This window comes from Oncorhynchus mykiss, chromosome 25 (genome assembly GCF_013265735.2).
Source record: "Oncorhynchus mykiss isolate Arlee chromosome 25, USDA_OmykA_1.1, whole genome shotgun sequence".
NCBI lineage: Eukaryota > Metazoa > Chordata > Actinopteri > Salmoniformes > Salmonidae > Oncorhynchus > Oncorhynchus mykiss.
The window spans coordinates 19,093,279-19,106,059 of record NC_048589.1 but is presented as its reverse complement, the minus strand read 5'-3'; the positions used below and the strand labels follow the sequence as shown (position 1 = coordinate 19,106,059).

The 12,781-nt window shown below is 44.9% G+C and overlaps 1 protein-coding gene across 2 annotated transcripts; it reads right to left on the bottom strand.

Annotated features, from left to right (window-relative positions):
- Window positions 1-7,602: 7,602 nt before the first annotated feature.
- LOC110505514 (sushi domain-containing protein 6) lies at window positions 7,603-12,494 on the bottom strand. 2 transcript variants are annotated; one of them, XM_021584778.2, is made up of 8 exons: window positions 12,316-12,494; window positions 11,727-11,878; window positions 11,074-11,265; window positions 10,550-10,942; window positions 10,232-10,426; window positions 9,871-10,033; window positions 9,130-9,527; window positions 7,603-9,019 (listed from the first exon to the last, which is right to left on the bottom strand). In XM_021584778.2, exons 2-8 carry the CDS (start codon window positions 11,842-11,844, stop codon window positions 8,994-8,996), a joined length of 1,485 nt encoding a protein of 494 aa, XP_021440453.1. In that variant the 5' UTR covers window positions 11,845-11,878; window positions 12,316-12,494; the 3' UTR covers window positions 7,603-8,993. The 2 variants fall into 2 exon arrangements, with proteins under 2 accessions (XP_021440453.1, XP_036818406.1); XM_036962511.1 differs by having other exon boundaries at window positions 10,550-10,939; window positions 12,316-12,492.
- Between the last annotated feature and the right edge of the window lie 287 nt (window positions 12,495-12,781).

Here is a 12,781-nt window from a genome sequence, read left to right as displayed (position 1 = left end):
ACATACATCCATTGCCATCTTGCTTCCTCTACTCCAAAGAATCCTTTGAAATGTGAAGTTATACACTGAGTATACCAAACATTAAGAACACCTTCCTAATATCGAGCCTCAATTTGTCGGGGCATGGACTCTACAAGGTTTCGAAAGCGTTCAAGATGCTGGCCCATGTTGATTCCAATGCTTCCCACAGTTGTGTCAAGTTGGCTGGATGTCCTTTGGGTGGTGGGCCGTTCTTGATACACACGGGAAACTGTTGAGCATGAAAAACACAGCAGCACTGCAGGTCTTGACACAAACGCATCTACTACCATACCCTGTTCAAAAGCACTTATATTTTCTCATGTCCATTCATCCTCTGAATGGTACACATACACAATCCATGTCTCAATTGTCTCAAGGCTTAAAAATCCTTATTAGACTGTTTCCCCCCCTTCATCTACACTGATTGAAGTGGATTTAAAAAGGGACATCAATAGGGAATCATAGCTTTCACCTGAATTCACCTGGTCAGTGGTGTGTATTTAGAGATACCAAGAGAAGCCAGCCCCCCCCCCCCCCCCCCCCCCCCCCCCCCCCCCCCCCTCCCCAACACACACAAAATAAAACATAACTAAGTTATCATACGTCTCTCTGTGTTGTATAACACGACATGAAGTGAGACCTAAGACAACTACATAGCATGGCACTAACACATGACAACAACATTATAGCAACACATGGCAGAAGCACGAAACATCATACAAACATTATTAGGCACAGACAACCGCAAGAAGGTAGACAACAAAACAACACCCGATGCAGCCACAACTGTCAGTAAGTGTACACGATTGAGTCTTTGAATGAAGAGATAAAACGGTCCAGTTTGAGAGGTTTTTTCAGCTCGTTCCAGCAAACTGAAAGGAGGAGCAATCCAGGGATGTGTGCACTTTGGGGACCTATAACAGAATGTGACTGTTAGAATGGGTGTTGTATACGGAGGATGAGGGCTGTAGTAGATATCTCAGATGGGGGGAGTAAGGTCTAAGAGGGTTTTATAAATAACCTTCAACTGTCTTGCGACAGGTACATAGAGATGACCAGTTTACAGAGGAGTATAGAGTGCAGTGATGTGTCCTATAAGGAGCATTGGTGGCAAATCGGATGGCCGAATTTTAAAGCACATCTAGCCACTCAAGAGCACCCTTACCTGCTGATCTATAAATTACGTCTCTGTAATCTAGCATGGGTAGGATGCTCATCTGAATCAGGGTTAGTTTGGCAGCTGGGGTGAAGGAGGAGCGATTATGATAGAGGAAACCAAGTCTAGATTTAACCTGCAGCTTTGATATGTGCTGAGAGAAGGACAGTGTACCCATAGTCCCAAGTACTTGTATGAGGTGACTACCTCAAGCTCTAAACCCTCAGAGGTAATAATCACACCGGTGGGGAGAGGGGCATTCTTCTTACCAAACCATATTACTTTTGTTTTGGAAGTGTTCAGAACAAGGTTAAGGGCAGAGAAAGCTTTTTGGACACTAAGAAAGCTTTGTTGTAGAGCGTTTAACACAATATTCAGGGAGGGGCCAGCTGAGTAAGACGGTATCATCTGCATATAAATGGATGAGTGAGCTTCCTACTGCCTGAGCTATGTGTTGTTGATCAAATCAAAATGTATTTGTCACATGCGCCTAATACAGCAGTGAAATGCTTACTTACAGGCTCTAACCAACAGTGCTAAAAAAAGAAGTAAAAAAAGGTGTGTGTAAGTAAGTAAAGAAATAAGACAACAGTAAAAATACATTTGAAAAAAGAGTAGCAAGGCTTTATACAGACACATGTTAGTCAGGCTTATTGAGGTAGTATGTACATGTAGGTATCGTTAAAGTGACGATGCATATATGATGAACAGAGAGTAGCAGAAGCGTAAAAAGAGGGGTTGGCGGGTGGTGGAACACAATGCAAATAGCCCGTTTAGCCAATGTGCGGGAGCACTGGTTGGTCGGGCCAATTTAGGTAGTATGTACATGAATGTATAGTTAAAATGACTATGCATATAAGATAAACAGAGAGTAGCAGCAGTGTAAAAGGGGTTGGCGGGGGGCACACAATGTAAATAGTCTGGGTAACCATTTGGTTACCTGTTCAGGAGTCTTATGGCTTGGGAGTAAAAACTGTTGAGAAGCCTTTTTGTCCTAGACTTGGCACTCCGGTACCGCTTGCCATGCAGGAGTAGAGAGAACAGTCTGACTGGAGTGGCTGGGGTCTGACAATTTTTAGGGCCTCCCTCTGACACTGCCTGGTGTAGACGTCCTGGATGGCAGGCAGCTTTACCCCAGTTATGTACTGGGCCATACGCACTACCCTCTGAAGTGCCTTACGGTCGGAGGCCGAGCAATTGCCATACCAGGCAGTGATGCAATCGATGTTGCAGCTGTAGAACCTTTTTAGGATCTCAGGACCCATGCCAAATCTTTTTAGTTTCCTGAGTGGGAATAGGCTTTGTCGTGCCCTCTTCACGACTGTCTTGGTGTGTTCGGACCATCTAGTTAATTGTTGATGTGGACACCAAGGAATTTGAAGCTCTCAACCTGCTCCACAGCCCCATCAATGAGAATGGGGACGTGCTCGGTGCTCCTTTTCCTGTAGTCCACAATCATCTCCTTTGTCTTGGTTACGTTGAGGGATAGGTTGTTATTCTGGCACCACCCGGCCAGGTCTCTGACCTCCTCCCTATAGGCTGTCTCGTCGTTGTCGGTGATCAGGCCTACCACTGTTGTGTCGTCTGCAAAATTAATGATGGTGTTGGAGTCGTGCTTGGCCATGCAGTCGTGGGTGAACAGGGAGTACAGGAGGGGACTGAGCACGCAACGCTGGGGAGCTCCAGTGTTGAGGATCAGCGTGGCAGATGTGTTGCTACCTACCCTCACCACCTGGGGGCGGCCTGTCAGGAAGTCCAGGATCCAGTTGCAGAGGGAGGTGTTTAGTCCCAGGATCCTAAGCTTAGTTATGAGCTTTGAGGGTACTATGGTGTTGAACGCTGAGCTGTAGTCAAGGAACAGCATTCTCACATAGGTGTTCCTTTTGTCCAGGTGGGAAAGGGCAGTGTGAAGTGCAATAGAGATTGCATCATCTGTGGATCTGTTTGGGCGGTATGCAAATTGGAGTCGGTCTAGGGGTTCTGTAACTGGAGAAGAGCGTGGGGCCTAGGATCGAGCCATGGGGCACTCCCTTGGTGACAGGCAGTGGCTGAGACAGCAGATGTTCTGATTCTATACACCGCACGCTTTGAGAGAGGTAGTTAGCAAACCAGGCTAAAGACCCCTCAGAGACTCCTTAGCCGGCCCACAAGAATGAAATGGTCTACCGCAGGGTTGGGCAATTCCAGTCCTCGAGGGCCTGATTGGTGTCACAGTTTTGCCCCAGCCCAAGCTAACACACCTGACTCCAATAATCGCCTAATAATGATCAATTTAATTAATCAGCTGTGGTTGCTAGGGATGGAGACAAAGTGTGACACCAATCAGGCCCCCAAGGACTGGAGTTGCCCACCCCTGGTCTACTGTATCACAAGCTTTGGCCAAGTCAATAAAAATAGCAGCACAACATTGCTTAGAATCAAGGGCAATGGTGACATCATATAGGACCTTAAAGGTTGCAGTGACACATCCATAACCTGAGCGGAAACCAGATTTCATACCAGAGAGAATACTATAGACATCAAGAAACCAAGTCAGTTGCTTATTGACAAGTTTTTCCAACACTTGATAAACCGGGCAAACTAGAAATTGGGATATAACAGTTAGGATCAGCTCGATCTCCCCCTTCAAATAATGGACACACCGTGGCTGCCTTCCAAGCAATGTGAACCTCCCCAGAGAGGAGAGACAGATTAAAAAGGTCAGAGAAAGGCTTGGCGATGATAGGGGCAGGAACCTTAAAGAAGGGTCTAAACCATCTGACCCTAATGTTTTTTTGGGTTCAAGTTTAAGGAGCTCCTTTAGCACCTCGGACTCAGTGACCGCCTGCAGGGAGAAACTTTGTAGTGGGGCAGGGGAAAAGAGGGAGTAGCGTTGGGGCTAGCCGCTTTAGAAGGGGTGGGAGATGAGGAAATGTTGGATGGGCAAGGAGGTATGGCTGAGTCAAATAGGAATCCTGACTTAATGAAGCGGTGATTTAAAGAGCTCAGCCATGTGCATCTTGTCAGTAACAACCACATTATCCACATTAAGGGACATGGGCAGCTATGAGGAGGAGGGTTTATTCTCCAGGTCTTTAACCATTTTCCAGAAGATCTTTGGGTTAGATCCAGAGAGAAAGAACTGCCCTTAAAGTAACTAACTTTGGCCTTCCGGATAGCCTGAGTATGCGTGTGCCAAGCCTTTTGCCAAATGGAATTCTTGAGGTGGAGTAACTCTGCCAGATCATTGTTGAACCAGGGGCGGAACCTGTTTTTAATTCTCATTTTCTTTATGGGTCGTCTTTAACAATACCACTGAAAATATTAAAAAAGAAGGTCCAACTGTCTTCGACAGAGCTGATTCTACACCATTTTACAGAGGCTAGTTCATGAAGGAAGGATTGCTCAATAAAGTTTTTTCGCAAGTGTTTGACAAATCTGGACAGGTCGTTTCACTGAGCAGCCATTACGAAGACATGCTGTAAAACAGTGATCACTTAGGTCATTACAGAAAACACCAGACTGATACCTATCAGGATTATAGCTTTTCTGGGTGTTTGGAGTCATACCTTGTCGGATTGGTGATAATCTGAGAGATTTAGGGAGTCCCATTGCTTTAGGACTTGGTCAGGTTGTTTAAGCATGTCCCAGTTTAGGTCACTTAGCAGGACAAATTTAGACTTAGTGTAAGGGGCCAGGAGAGATCTTAGGGCATTTAGGATACAGGCCGGCGCTAATGGTGGACGATAACCCCCAGCGACAGTCAACAAATAGCTATTTGAAAGTTTAATGCTTAAAACCAGCAAATCAAAATGTTCGAGGACAGATTTGGTGGAGACAACCGAGCACTGAAGGTGTTCCTTGGTAAAGATTGCCACTCCACCACCTTTGGAATATCTGTCTTGCCGAAAAACGGTAATAACCAGAAAGGTTAACATCAGTGTTCAAAACACTCTTTCTTAACCATGTCTCAGTAATGACCAACACATCTAGATTGGAGCTGTGAACCCAGTCTTTCAATGGATCGATTTTAGGTAATAAGCTTCTAGTGTTAACATGCAGAAAACCCAGGCTTTTACAAGAGCAGAAATCAGTGAAGCAGACATCAGAGCACAAGTCAGATTTGGGGTTAGCAACAGTAGATGTGCCAGGGGGTATTTGCACATATCCTGATATCATCAGCAGTAATACAATCAGGGCACAGCAGAGGACAGGGAGAGCTCTGCAGTGTTGATTTATGACATTTGAATGTGCATTAGATGGCAACAATATCATATTGTACAGCAATTTCATCAGGTAACATGAATACAAAGCCGGCGAGAGGTGGTTAGAATATGATGGGAGTCCCGAGTATGGGAACAGTCTGTCCCATGATTAGGTAAACAAGCAAGTTCATAGTCAACAAAGCACGCAGGAGTCATGAGGCAAATAGCATAAAGTACAATAAAAAAATATAACTATGTTAGCTAGTTAACATTTGCTACGTATTGAATTTCCATCCTCTCAGGCCAGGGGCACATTGTATGAATTTATGGTTGGATCAGAATCACTGTTATAATCATTGGCCAGTACGGAGAATTAAGTAAAACCACAAGTCTAACTCCCTATCTCCATCCATGGCTAATTTAGGAAAGGGATGATTTTAGCTACCTAGCTAGCCACCGGAGGACAACAACATGCAACAATTCAAGTTTGGTCTGATGCCAAATCCAAACTAACAATCCTTTACATTTTTTTTTGGTGCACCAGGAATCAAATCAAATCAAATATATTTATATAGCCCTTCGTACATCAGCTGATATCTCAAAGTGCTGTACAGAAACCCAGCCTAAAACCCCAAACAGCAAGCAATGCAGGTGTAGAAGCACGGTGGCTAGGAAAAACTCCCTAGAAAGGCCAAAACCTAGGAAGAAACCTAGAGAGGAACCAGGCTATGTGGGGTGGCCAGTCCTCTTCTGGCTGTGCCGGGTGGAGATTATAACAGAACATGGCCAAGATGTTCAAATGTTCATAAATGACCAGCATGGTCCAATAATAATAAGGCAGAACAGTTGAAACTGGAGCAGCAGCACGGCCAGGTGGACTGGGGACACCAAGGAGTCATAATGTCAGGTAGTCCTGAGGCATGGTCCTAGGGCTCAGGTCCTCCGAGAAAGAGAGAAAGAGAGAATTAGAGAGAGCACACTTAAATTCACACAGGACACCGAATAGGACAGGAGAAGTACTCCAGATATAACAAACTGACCCTAGCCCCCCGACACATAAACTACTGCAGCATAAATACTGGAGGCTGAGACAGGAGGGGTCAGGAGACACTGTGGCCCCATCCGAGGACACCCCGGACAGGTTGGTCTAAGAGTCTTACTGATTGCCTACATGGGCATTGGCGTCATGTCAGGCATCTCCATTGGGGGAACAGTGTGGGTGGTTTTCTCACCACAACTCATGGCCGCAGCTGCGCTGATGCCCCTGACAGGCTACCTGCTGGGATACATCATGTCCACCATCTTCAAAGTCAATCATCAGTAAGTGCACTGCTGTATTCATCTGTTCAAGGATGGGGCCAAGGGGCATGTATCCATTCATAGCTATCAATAATAATATACAGTCGAGTGAACCATGTAACAAATATTTTCTCCGATGCAGGAGGACTATTTCTATGGAGACTGGCTGTCAGAACATCCAGCTGTGTTACACCATCTTGAAGGTGGCCTTTCACCCGGAGATCATTGGCCCCCTTTATCTGTTCCCACTGATCTACATCATATTCCAGGGAGGCGAGGCACTGCTTTTCATCATCCTCTTCAGCTGTTACCAAAGCTTCAAGCCACCAGCTTAGGGTAAGTGTCACAGCTGTCTGGATAACTCTAAAGTAGGTGTGGCTCACAGAACTTAATGTAGCCGAACCACACTGTTGTTAGTGTGCCAGACTGTTTGACAAAATAAAGGCAGTCTTTCTTCTAAAATAATCTCTTCTTTCTCTCCCATAGCAAAGCCTGTATACCTGGCAGTGTAGGAAGTAAAGTTGCTATAGGTCCCAGAAGGGAAAAGCCCATAGAGATGGAGAGGGCACAGGAGGACATCAGACCAAACTGAACAGGTCCAGGACAGAAACGGCAGGTATGGCATTTAGGGCAACATAGCCAAATACACAATGACAAGACATTTCTGTATGACATAAAAGCAGCATATTTGTTCCTTTTGCTGATAGCATGATGGATTTTTGGCTACTCCAGTGTTCTTGTGGCAGTTTTATGAACAATTGTGTGATGCTTGTAATTACAAACCTAATTTTCTGCTAATGAATTTTCAAAAAAGTGGGTTTTAGAAGTCAAGACTATGAATCAAGTAATTCACAATGCCACCTGGTGCTGAAAAAGTACACTAACCATGGCTATAAAACTATTCAGTGAAAGAGTTTGGGATTGGTTGACAAGAACAAAATGTTGCACAGCTCAAATTATATTTAATCAAAATTATCACAGAGTAAAATTAACTATCTTCACACCAATTGCATTGTTTAGTTCCAAAGCAACTGAAAACATTTGAATAGACATGACACTACTTCTGTACATAACAATGACCTGTTTTTCATTCATTATGGTTAACCCTATTAACTTTAGTCTCACATTATGTCCTTATGAGTCCACCAAGGTGGCAAAGTTAAAAGACCCGTCTTCATATAATTTCCCAAGAATTGCGGAAGCGTCAAAGGAACCATGGCTGATCAACAGCATTCTGAACATGAATATATTAAATACTCAATTAAGTTTCCCTATCTAGACTTAATTAAAACAATTTCAAAAACAACCCACAAATAAATAGTAAGTATTAGGTGTCCAAGAAACACCAACTATGCTCCAATTTGTTACATCACTAAGCTGTGGCGACTGAAAATGTACATTCATTTTAAAATCCTTTTCAGGAATGAAACCCAATACAGATGGTGTTTGTGCATAGAAGTGAAGATCTAAGGCCATTAGAGAAAGGGTGTACTGACATGAGTGAGAGAATATGAATGCTAAGCCCAATGTCAATGAGCTGAGAAAAGGTGTGCCTCAACCTTGGGAACACTTGTCTTTAGCAAAATCTTCAAATAAGTGCGTGGGGAAAACATTGAGTTCAAAATCATGATCAGAAAGGATGTGACATCAAATAGTTGTGCCATAAAGAACCTCAATGAGAATATGAAAAGTTAAAATCATACGTTCTTATCATTAAAATGTTAAGAGTAATTGTAAAATCTGTGTATGTGTGAGAATGACTGGTTCAATCTAAGTTGCAGTTGTCTTCATCATGCATCATGCCTGCTGTGCTGCAGTGATCATGTAAAAACAGGTTGACATGGTACAAATTGGTGATGAGGCAATGATTCTCAAAATGTGTTTGCAGCATTAACCATCATGGGGGGAAAAATGTAATACATATGGATTACAAGTACAGAATTTTCAAAAGGCATATTGAGCCTTTCAAAAAAACCTTCCAACATACTGGGTGCTCTCTCAGTTTTATGTCTCTGCATTAAGCCAATGGTTAAAAGAGCAAGTGTCAGACACTGGACATAGTGTAAGAAGTCATATAAAATTGCTAAGCATGTATGTACATGTGAAATCCCTCTGTGCCCTCCTCTGGATGGGGGAAGAGGTAACATTCTGCTGAGAATGACACGGCCTCACTTAGTGCCTCAAGAAGGGGTGGGTGGATAGTCTGTTGTGTTGGCAGCTGCTGCAGTGGGGAGCTCCAGACAGGCCTCTGGCTCAACACAGCAGGTCAACAGCAACCCTGTCAGCAACTCTGGGTGTTTCCGTAACATACACCCCAGCGTCTGCAGCATGCTTCAGGCCTCCTTTAACAAAGGCATATCTGCAGGACGAAACAAGATACATCAATACACTGTATGCATATATGGGCATTATCAACCAATACATGCATGAAGAGAGGCCTGTTTGGAGAGACATAGATCGACGTCCCACCGTCAGAGTAGTCCATCTCAGAGTTGAGGGGCAGGCTGTGCTGCTCACTGCATGTGGAGTCCCTTCGCAGTGAGGGTGAAGGCACTGCAGCAGCAGCCTGCTCCAGGCCCCAGCGGGAGGAGGATGAGAGAGAGGAAGGAAAGGCGAAGGATGATGGTACTGGGTGAACCACTGCCATCTCTGAGAGCTGGGGGAGGGTGGAGGGCCTGGATTGAGCAATGAGAGGTTCTGTCGTCCCTGCAGCTTGCTGGCCCTCTGACAGCACTATCTGGACTCGGGACTCAGAGCTGAGACTCAGAGCCCCTTCCCCACACACCGCCTCCTCATAGGAGGGCAGGGCCACCTGTACCCCCTCCACCATGATGGACACGGGCTGGCCAGACACCCCCTGCTCACGGCTGAGGGGGAGCACAGAGGAGTGGAGCAGTCTGTTAATACCTCATTACTTTAGACTCTTAAAGGAAAGACTCACCCATTTAGAAAGTTATCGTATTTGTACATTTCTGAGCGATGGACTATCGATCCCCAGGGTCATATCATGTTTTCATGTGTATCCGAGCTATTCACCGTTCAAGCAGATATGAATACAGCCGGAATGAGAAGTTTTGCATCATATGAACTATTTCTGCCTGCTTGAACAGTTATGAGACATGCACACCCCTGGAGTACACACAGCTTTAGTAGGATTAGCCTACCACAGCTGATACTGAATAAGCATGTTTGTGGTTTCAGGCCACTCACCGGCTGTGGTTGAAGGACTTGAGTTTAGGCTGCAGCAGGACAAACAGGACCACCAGCAGCAGGACAAACAGGACCACCAGCAGCAGGATGAGGGCTACAGAGCTGGCAGTGGAGGCCACAATGGATAGGGTGGGTATGCCAAACACAGGGGTAGGGTCTCTGTCTGTAAGAGGGGAAGCAGGCAATGAGACCACACTCAAACACTGTCCATTAAAGGACAGACAGTCTGGCCTGAGGCTTCAAAAGGTAGCATAGTATAATTTCATCTTACAGGTTGATACAACAATAAAATAAATAGTTCAAGCTACCGAACATTGAACCCTGGAGAATAAGACTGTGTAATCACAATATGGTCACCAACCTTGGTCTAGGAGACAGCTAATCTGCATGGAGCCGTCCCACTCCCCGTCCTGACAGGTCAGGTATTTATAGTCTCCCTTCAGGATGTAGCCTTCATCACAGAAGTACTCGATCACAGTGTGATGGTTTAGTCTATGGCAGGGGGACGGGTGGCAGGTATAGCCCCCATTCTCTGGTTCAAATGGAGGCAGACACACTGTTGACAAGAAGAAAAAAAAAAGAGAACCATTATCAGTGAGCGCACAAACCAAATTTTAGACTTAAAAATACATTATTGTGTTTGGAATGAATTCAGAGGATTTAGTAAAGCCATTAGTACCATCACTGCGTATGCAGCGGGGTGGTTCTGAGGACCAGCAGCCCAGGGGGTTGCATGTGATGATGTTGGGCCCGTCCTCCAGGAAGCCTGGGTCACAGCTGTACTGGAGCACCGTGCCCACAGGGAAGGAACCTCTGTTGGTCTCTGTCAGGTTGACTGACCCATGCTGGACCATGAATGGCCTCACACATCCTTGGTTGACACAGCTAATCTGCATGGGGCCATCCCACTCCCCTTCCTGACAGGTAAGATATTTGTATTTGTAGTCTCCCCTCAGGATGTAGCCTTCATCACAGAAGTACTCAATCACAGTGCCCTGGCCTAGCCGGTGGCAGGGAGAGGGGTGGCAGATGTACCTTCCATTTTCGAGCTCAGACGGAGGCTGGCACACTGCTGGTCAGAAACAACACAATCATGTTATAGTTATAATCCTGCATTAACTCCATTTTGGTTTCAACTGGAGAGAAATTATACTCGTCACAATGAGTTATAGTGGTGTCCACATTGTGGAGAGAACCACTCACAGTCACTCTGTATGCAGCGGGGTGGGTCTGAGGTCCAGAGGTTAAGAGGGGTGCAGGTGAGGATGCTGGGCCCATCAGCTAGGTAGCCTGGGTCACAGCTGTACTGGAGCACTGTGCCCACAGGGAAGGAACCCCTGTTGGTCTCTGTCAGGTTGACCAGGCTGTTCTGCACCATGAAAGGCCTTATACATCCTGAGGGACAAAAGGGCATATAATTGATGCTAGAACATTCTGATGTTAATGTTGTATTTGATGGTTTTAAAACAATGTTGTTAAAAGGTATTTCTGATGCTTATATAATATCAATGAGTCATGAAAACAGTGGGAGCAGAGTTGGCACAAGGCAAGAGAGGATCTCTAGCAACAGCTTCAAGCCCCCATCCACATCCAGCATTTTTAACTAATCAGCTATGGGAAGGAGAGAATGTGGGGACTTGACACCTTAATATTGCATGTGGCAGATGTGGGCCAGCTGTTTGCTCAAATAAACCCAATTCCGATGTTACAATTGACCATAAAGAGCAATGTACATCTAGCATTATTAGACTTAAAGAGGGGAGCTGAATCTTAGCAGGGTAAAAGCAGCTGTAGTGTATGGAAAGGAGGAAAGAAGCTGTGTGAGAGCCTTTTGCTGAAGATGAGTGATCTCTTACCTGATCCTTGTCCAGTGGATAGCACAGTCAGGAAGAGCAACAGAGAAATTGACTGCTTGTCTGCTGAGGTGGGTAGTCCAAGGGCTTTTGACGTGGACTCTAACATTCCATTGCACATCGTTTACTTCCACTGCAGAGGTAGTCAGCTCAACCTAGAGGATAGAAGAGCATCCCCGTCCCAGCTCTAGTTATGCTAGCCACATTTGACGGAGCCAATACTAACATTCAATTTGATAGCTAGCTAGCTAGCCAGCTTGTTACGTTCTGTTAGGTCATACTGTACCCAGGTCCATTTTTGTTTTAAGCTAGATAATTTAGCCAGTTGTCTTCCTCTCTCGGTTTTTTTGCTATCCTTAGCTACACGACAAAACCTGGCTAGCAGCGGTACTAGCTAACGTTATTTATCACCAGACGTCAGCACACTAGCTAACTGCGAATCAATTAGCTCTAGCTAGAACTAGCTATGCTAACAACAAAACCCTTAGCTATCTATAGTAGATGCATATCTAACAAACTAGCGTCAGCTCTGCTTGTAGCTAGCAACGTCTGCTATACTATACTTAACTAACGTGTCGCTTTGCATGCTTACCCACACAACAATACAGCTAGTTAGATCCTCTTCCTCGCTTACTGTGGATACATCTGGATAATAATATCAGTCTCTGTCGAAGTAAAAAGGCAACTGTCCTTCGCCAGATGAATCAACAATGCGCGATCAGGGGCGACTGGAAATCGCCGGGTAGGCTGAGCTCTTCTTCTGGACTGGGTTCTTCTTCTTTTACGTTTTATGGCAGACTACACCTATTGATGTATTGCCGCCACCTACTGTATGGGATATTGAAATAAAACAAAAATTATATATCCCCACTCCTTCAGTCACATTCAAATCACATAGTAGTGGAAAAAGTACTTAATTGTCATACTTGAGTAAAAGTAAAGATACCTTAATAGAAAATGACTCAAGCAAAAGTGAATGTCACACAGTAAAATACTACTTGAGTAAAAGTCTAAAAGTATTTAGTTTTAAATCTACTTAGGTATCTAAAGTAAAAGTA